The 8,332-nt window shown below is 41.1% G+C and overlaps 1 protein-coding gene across 1 annotated transcript; it reads right to left on the bottom strand.

Annotated features, from left to right (window-relative positions):
* Positions 1-1,146: 1,146 nt before the first annotated feature.
* On the bottom strand, positions 1,147-2,300 carry LOC149451936 (G protein-coupled receptor 20-like). Its single transcript, XM_089689969.1, has one exon. The coding sequence runs from the start codon at positions 2,164-2,166 to the stop codon at positions 1,147-1,149; it is 1,020 nt and encodes a 339-aa protein (XP_089546095.1). The 5' UTR covers positions 2,167-2,300.
* Between the last annotated feature and the right edge of the window lie 6,032 nt (positions 2,301-8,332).

Here is an 8,332-nt window from a genome sequence, read left to right as displayed (position 1 = left end):
TTAACCAATCAAGATATTACATACGTCAGTCATGCCCAATCATTTGGCATTCATGTAAATTTTATTAAGTGCGTCAAACATGAACTTTTGTTCAGTATAGAAAGTAGACAATTTCCTTATTTAACATTGGCTGTAATTATTAATAATCTTGCGACAGGATATATCCAACCGCAGGCTTTCAGTCTTGTGCTAGCTAAAGGAAAAAGGGGAAGTTACACCTGAAGGAAAAAGAGGAACTTTAACTCCTGACAAGAATACAGTTTAAGACAAAAAATCAATCCTTTTAAAATACTGACTTAAGTCTTAAGATGGATACTGATTCTAAGATGGAGGAGCTTTGGCTCAGAGAGACAAGATGGCGGGACATCAAACTTAAGGGCTAATCCCTTCAAACCCCCTCTTAGGTCACGCACGTGACCTTACACCTTAGTCACAGGTTGGTACCTGGGGCCCTTAGTAGGCCTTTTGCCAAAACACTGATTCCACATAGGTTTAGTAATGGCAGCGTCAATAAGTTTCTGCATTAAACCTCGGATGCAGGGAATACAACAGCAACCACACAGAGTTAATACTGCAGCAGCCATTACTATGGAAATCAGCATAGTTTTCATCAGGGTTCCCCATTTACCAAACCAGGTTTCAAATAAACTGACCAGTGGATTTTCTACTCCTGAACTTTCAGCTAATTCTTCAAACAATATTTGGAGGTTGTGAAGGGCTCTAATAATACTTCCATCAGGAGCAGTGTTATGGGGAATAAAAGTACAACCGCAAAAGTTAAACATTTTACGTACTTTCCCTTTATCAGCTAATAACATATCAAAAGCAGTATGGTTCTACCAAACCTTTGTTAACTATAGCAAATGTAGTTAACCCAATCTACATTCCCGCTAAACTGTACCCATATAATACAGACAAATTCTGCAACAACATTACTATGTTCAAAACAGGCAAAATTTCCTGATACTGGTTTAGAGACTTAAAAGTAAATTATGTAATCTGGTAACAGGGAATTTCTTGACCAAATCAGTACATTCCTTCTCAGTGATATTATCTTTGTACATTCTAATTAGGCAGGACATATTAGTTTCTTTTCCTGAAAAAGGGAACCAGTCTCAATGCTTAATCTATCCTTTGATTGCATCATTACTCCTGTATATTCCTAGCCTCCAGGGCGAGCTGCCTGCGGCACGGGCAGGGACTGTTAAAAGGAATTGGTGACGGTTGTTTTCTGAAAATACTTTTCCTGGCGGATTGGAAATGGTTAGTAACAAAACAATAGACAATGGGATCCATACAACTATTAAAACTACTCAAAGTTACTGTGATATGGTACACAATGAGGATGACATCCCGAGACACCTCACTGCGGACACAGAAAACCACTTGACTAACATGAATGGGAGTGAAACAAACTGTGAAGATGACCAGCACCATTATGAGGAGCTGTACCGCCTTCACCCGTCTCTCTCGGCTTTGGTTCATTTGTATTGACTTGGACAAAGTCCACATGATCCGCAGGGTGTAGAAAACAACAATCATCAAAGGAACAAAATACTCAAAAACGGTCAGCATGAGTAGCTGGAAAAAGCAACAATGTTTGTGGTTAATCGCTGTGGTCAGTATGATGAAAGTTACATTCACAGCAAATATCCAAATCAAAACACAGATGCATTTGGCATAACTGGGATTTCTCCATCTGCGTGAGGCTTTGGCTTGCACAATGGCCAGGTAGCGATCAACACAGATGCAGGTCAGGAAAAGAATACTACAGTACATGTTCACAGAGTATGTAAAACTGTGAACAAAATAGCAGATATGACAGGTCTCTATATTACGGTAATACATAACAATTCGTGCTGGTAGAGAGAGACCCACTAAGAGGTCTGTCACTACCAAGTTAATGGTGTAAATAACAGAGGGTGTCCTTGCTTTGGTCTGAAAACAGAACACATAGAGGGCCAAACTGTTCAGTATTATGCCCATCAAAAAAATAGAAGAGTTGATAATTAGCAACGCCACCCAAAGGCCATAGAACCTTTGATGCAAGGCTTCATCTGGGTTGGCTTGTTGAGGAATTTGGAATTGTTTGTCATTCGCTACAGATTCATTCAGTTCAAGTTCTCTGGATGGGTTGAAGTTTCCAGGGCTGACGAAGCACTCCATGTGGTTCAGATCAATCTCTCAGGACTTCTCTGGCTGCTTCTTCTGTATCTGTGTCTTTGTCTTGCTTCTTAGGGGTATGGTTTACTCTTTTCACACATCTGGCATGGATCCAGGCCTTGGAATCCTCAGTCAGAACAGCGGTCCTAGTGACAGCAATCACGGAAGCGAGTTGGTTCCTGTGAAAAAAAAGAGAAAGGTGCGAGCAACATTTCTTTCAACTTTGTTCAAAGTTTCAATAAACTTTCTCACATATTCTTCCTGAATCAATTCTAAATCCCCTCTTTCTACCATGAGTGGCTGTCTGGCCCAGGGAGTGGGAAAGAGCCTATCCATTAAAACCTCAAAAGGGGGGGTAACCTGTCTTCTTAGAAGGAATCATCCTTATCTCTGTCAAAACTGCAGGCAGCACTCTCTTCCAGTTTGCATAGGTACTTCCAGTAGCTTTCCTAATTTTATCCCTGATGGTCCTATTCATCCTTCTTACTATACCTGAACTCTAGGGGACATCTCCACCTAGCGGCTAAACATATCCACAATTACCCCAAAAATATTCCTGTCCTTTTCCTACCTTTGGCATGTGTGTAAAATCTACCTGTGGGCGGATAAAAAATGTTAATGTCTTGCCTTGTGAGGATTGTTCCTTATGTATGTAATGCATCTAGACACATATGATTTTACAATAAAGGGGGGCCAGGGATGAAGAAAAAAATCCAGAAGTTCACATGTAACCTGCCATCCCCTGTGACCTATCCCATAATACTGTGAGCTGTGACCTACCCCATGATACTGTAAGATGAACAGAGGTGCACTAGCTTCTGGAATACATGGTCTCCCCTCTTGTGACACAAAGTCCAGTTAGTGGATCTTTGGTCACACTAGCTGCATTCCACTTAATATCTTTAGAGGTAGCAAATGTCTGTAAATACTGCAATATTTGATCTAACAGTGACATTTAAAATTGGAGCAGGATCTAAAGTGGGAGGAATATATTTTATTCTCAACTTGGGGTTTAACAACAGTATAACCTCATATTCACTAAGTGGTGGTGTGTAAGGTGGTCTCATGTTCAAGAGTAAATGACATAGCCATTTGAATCACCATCACAAATGATAGCAAACTTCTGAGACACACAGGCATGCCTTGAACCTTTACCAGAACCATTTTTGAGAGAAAAAAAAAAACAAAGCAAAAGGGCGGAGTGTACCTCCATACTCCTGAGCCAGGATTCCTGACATAGTTTTACAATTTTCCCTAACATACAGATGAAACATTTGATCATATGCGGGCAGACCAAGACCAGGGGCTATTACCATAGCATGTTTCAGAGACACAAAAACATTACACATTTCAATTGACCATTTCACAAGATCTGACATTTCTGAACCTGTGGTTTGTCTCAAAATACTGTCATAGTAGGAACAGTCAGGTATCCATTGGCGGCAGCAACCAATCATACCAAGAAAGGTAAGCATGTCTTTCCTGGTCAATGGGCGGGGCAGACCCATAAGAGCCGCAGCTCTCTTGTGACTGAATTTCCTATCACCTTTTGTGAGGACAAAACCAAGGTATTCAACAGTTTCTTAACACCATTATAACTTTTCTTAGACACTTTATGATCACATATACATAACCAGTTCATGAGATCTACACTGTCCACCTGGCTGGCTGTCCGCACTGAAGTAAACTAAACCATGGCTAGGAGTTCATGGCTTGGGGCTTGGAGAACATCAGTATAATCCTGGAGAAATTCACTCCAGATAAAACTTTTACTTCTAAAGTTAAAGGAAAAAATTAGCCATGTCTCCTTAACAACAGGAATTTGCAAAAAAAAATAATTTGTCAAATCAATCACTGTAAAAAAAAACAACTCGGCATCAGGTGGGATGGAGGAAATGAGTATTGGTACATCAGGTACTATTGGGACAATGAGAGTTACAAGATCATTTATAGCCCTCAGGTCCTGCACAAATCTGTAAGAACCGTCTGGCTTCTCAACTAGATTTATTGGGCTGTTGTATGGTGAAATCACCTTTCCAAGGATTCTTGCCTTGAAACAAATGCTCCACCATGGGCACTATTCTTTCCTCCTTTACTTTAAACAAAGGGCATTATTTATAAAACACAGTGTGGCCTTGTATTGGAGTGCAGGAAATGAATCCCACATCCAAGGAACTTTCTGCTCAAACTTTATCATAGACTGTTCCAGCAGAGAGTGAGGGATCATCTTTCAATAAACACTGTCATAACAGGGACAGTTGGTATCCCGGCAGATTGAGCCACAATACCTCCTTTCCCAGGGTTTTAGATTAATGCTTAGCTTTCCCAAGAGATCTCTTTTTAACAATTCAACTGGACAATTGGGTATGATTTTGAATAAATGCTCTAGCAGCAAAAAAAAACTGAAAAAGGCGGTGTTTTAAAAATGTTGGTGGGTACCCCATCTGTTCTTATAGAGAGTTTTCCATTTCTTCAGCGAATTCTCTCCACATACTGTTTCAGGTGGTGAACTCAGGATGTCTGTTACATCCAGACCATCACTCACCCTTAATATCAGGGAGCCTGAACCAGAGGATTCTTCAACAAGTGAATCCTCTTCTTCAGTAGTTGGAGTGACAGCAATTTCCCCTGCTGCTTCATGTGTGGCAGGAGTTTGAACTACACTCTGAGAATCCTCGGGAGTTTGAACTGTAAAAGGCTGTGTGGCAGAAATTTGAACTGCACTAGTTATCTGGTGTGTCTGTGCAGGTATTGATACTGGTGATGCGGGAGGTGCAGTGGGAATGGGATTCTGGACTGCATAATGTCTGGTTAGGAAATCAATAATCTCCTCTGTAAGAGTGGGATAACCGTACGGTGGAGGGAATAACATGAGAGGGTGTATGGGTCTGTCTATTTCTGACTCTAATGCATGTATCCTTGCTACATCTATATTTCTAACTTCAGCTTTCTTTTGTCTCTTATTTTTCCTATAAAACCAAAGCGGAGCAAACATCACCCAATTTTGTCCACCTCTGGCCATATATTTCGGATCTCATACATAGGATCTCCCTCATACCATGGAAAAGCCTGTTTTTCTCCCAGACAGAGTCCTCTGACCATGTCCATATGAAAAGCATCATTATCACCATTATGGGGAAATGGATCCACACTGCCCATTACTTCACTCCATTCTGCTAATTTATCTACCCAGGGATGAATTAAAGAATAATCTGTCCCACAGATACGGGCTACATAATCTTTACACGTTTCACCAACATTTGGGAGAGGGGGCTTATTCCTACTCTGACTTCTCCCCATGTCTTACACTTGAATATATCTGTATCACAAATCTGTCCTATAGGCTGTAATGACAATTTATCTTATAAAAATGCCTGGACCTAAGATACTTTCTCTAGTCTTTCTCTAGTGACTGACAAAAGTGAAGATTATAACCTGGGTGTACAATACTTTCTAATAATATTCTGCCAACCTTTTCTAACTTACAACACAATCTAAACAAAACATTTACATAGGCACCCAACTCAGTGTTGCCACGCAATTACCTCACCCAGATCATCAACCAATAAGGCTTATTTGGGTGGGGCATGTCACACTGAAATTGACAATACCTTCAGTAACCGCTGGTCCATACACTTTACCACCTGGACACTTGTATCACACAAACAGATTATCTTATACTTCTATGCGATAGGAAGATAAGCAAAGAATTGCAGGGCAAAACTGATCAACCCCGGACTTTTTCTGGTTTCTTCTTCAAAGAAACTCTTTTCAGTCCCTTCTCATAAGAGACTTTGCAGTTCCCAAAACTGCTCCGGTCTTTTCCAAAAAGACCTTGTGCTTCCCACAGCACTCTGTGCCTGGCCACTGGCGTCTTATGACGCGAGGTCCAGTGCTACCATAGGGCATGAAATTTTTATCAGAGCCTTATCGGCAAGAGACTTATTTGGCAGAATGACAAAAAATCTTACTTACCGAAAGGGTGATTATCTCATCCCGGACACGAGCCCCCAATTGAAAGGAATTGACTCTCGTTCCTCTCTAGCCACTGACCCCCGTCAGTCCCTGGCATTGATCAGTGTTTGCCTCTCAGATCTGGAGTTCACCCGAGACACAGGAATTGCAGACAGACACAAGGTGGTATCTCAGAATGAACTAAATTTATTCTTCCGTGTTTAAACTTATATATGAAACTTAAAACAATGCATAGAAATATAAGAACCAATCAATTGACAGATATGCATTAACCAATCAAGATATTACATACGTCAGTCATGCCCAATCATTTGGCATTCATGTAAATTTTATTAAGTGCGTCAAACATGAACTTTTGTTCAGTATAGAAAGTAGACAATTTCCCTATTTAACATTGGCTATAATTATTAATAATCTTGCGACAGGATATATCCAACCGCAGGCTTTCAGTCTTGTGCTAGCGAAAGGAAAAAGGGGAAGTTACACCTGAAGGAAAAAGAGGAACTTTAACTCCTGACAAGAATACAGTTTAAGACAAAAAAATCAATCCTTTTAAAATACTGACTTAAGTCTTAAGATGGATACTGATTCTAAGATGGAGGAGCTTTGGCTCAGAGAGACAAGATGGCGGGACATCAAACTTAAGGGCTAATCCCTTCACCCGGATGGCAGTGGATTAGAAATCAAGGTGCCAGAGCACTGGATTATGCGGCCTCTCCGGTCACCATCTTGGACACGCCCCCGGATACTACACTTCTTAGTGCACCCCAGACTGTCTCTGCTCATGGGGCAATCCATCCCTTGCTCACCTGCAGATGGTACCGGACCCACAGGTTTGAGCCCAGAATGACATACGGACAGGTTATGCCGGAGGGATGTTTTCTCTCCTTTTGTGGAGCTGAAGTGTCGTGTTTGCCTTCCTCTCTGGATGTAGTTCAGATATTTACAGCTGAGACATGCAGTGAATATGCAGTTCCCTGCTCCCATAGTCCTAGCTTCCCACTCAGTGGAGAAGTTCCTGATGATCCGTACCACAGATAGACCTCTATCTTCTATCTATATAAGGTTGACCTGCAGGGGCACCACTAGCACATCACGGACTTACCTTGCCTGGAAGAGAGATGTCCCTAATTTAACTGAGGAGGATTGGACCGAGGGCCTACAGCAATCTATTCCCCTTATGATTTCAGCTAAAGACAGATTTGTACAATTAAAGTTTCTTCACAGGGTGTACTATACGCCTTAGAGGTTGTCGGTCATTTACCGCACTGCTGGGGATGTCTGCCCTAGATGTCATCTAGAGGTGGGGAATTTACTACATACGGTATGGTCCTGCTCCCTACTCCAAGACTTTTGGCGGGCAGTGGTGGCTGACGTGAACGGGATTAGTGTCCTCCATTTAGAAGTGGAGCCCTTGATCTTATTACTGGGTGTAACCGATAAAAAGGTTTGCAAATTTGGTTGCCCAACGAGACACCTTACACTGTGACACTTTATTTAAGCGCTATCTTCCCCTTGGTTGCTTAGTCGCCTCTCATCCCTGGTACCCCCCTGAGTGAGTTTTCTGTATGTGAGTCCCTCCCTGGATGTACACTTTCCTCTTGGTCTTCCCTATTTCTTTTCATTTCTGCCTGCCGTTTTCTTCTCTTTCTACTCCTATATTTCCTTCTACTGCCTAAGTTTCCCCCCCCAGGCTGTATTGTTCTATTATTTAATGTGCTACTTGTCAGTTCTTTGTGACCTGCTGTTGATTGTTTCAAGTAAGCAATTGTTGGTTGATGCTTCTGTTGTGATACTCATGTTTCTCTTTTTAAGTAATAATGTCATTGCGAATCACAGGTATCATGGTTTATTATTTAAATAAACATTCTTTCTGTTAAAAAAAAATTTCCCCTTTCTCTGTATCACCACTCAACATATTCATTTCCTTATCACCCAAAACCAACATACTCCAAAACTTATTTCTTCACATACAATTTTGAATACAACTCCCAGACTGCCTTTCTCACTTTTTCATTACCATATATCTCTTTCCCATCCTCATCCATCACATTCAACAACTCCACTTTTCCACCATATACCTTTTCAAAGAAAAACTTTGTACACTTCTCATTGTCCTCCTTAAGCACAGCCTTAACTTGTGACAATATATTCTTTCCTCTTTTTTGCCATACATTTATTTAGTCTCTCTCTT

Source organism: Staurois parvus, unplaced genomic scaffold (genome assembly GCF_062004578.1).
Source record: "Staurois parvus isolate SC_StPar_1 unplaced genomic scaffold, SC_StPar_1.0 ptg000505l, whole genome shotgun sequence".
Classification (NCBI taxonomy): domain Eukaryota; kingdom Metazoa; phylum Chordata; class Amphibia; order Anura; family Ranidae; genus Staurois; species Staurois parvus.
Note: the sequence above shows the minus strand (reverse complement) of the source record. Positions and strands in the feature narration are given on the sequence as shown.

Excerpts from the sequence above, each read along its gene's own strand:
- LOC149451936 (XM_089689969.1), bottom strand. The coding sequence starts at position 2,166 with ATGGAGTGCTTCGTCAGCCCTGGAAACTTCAACCCATCCAGAGAACTT.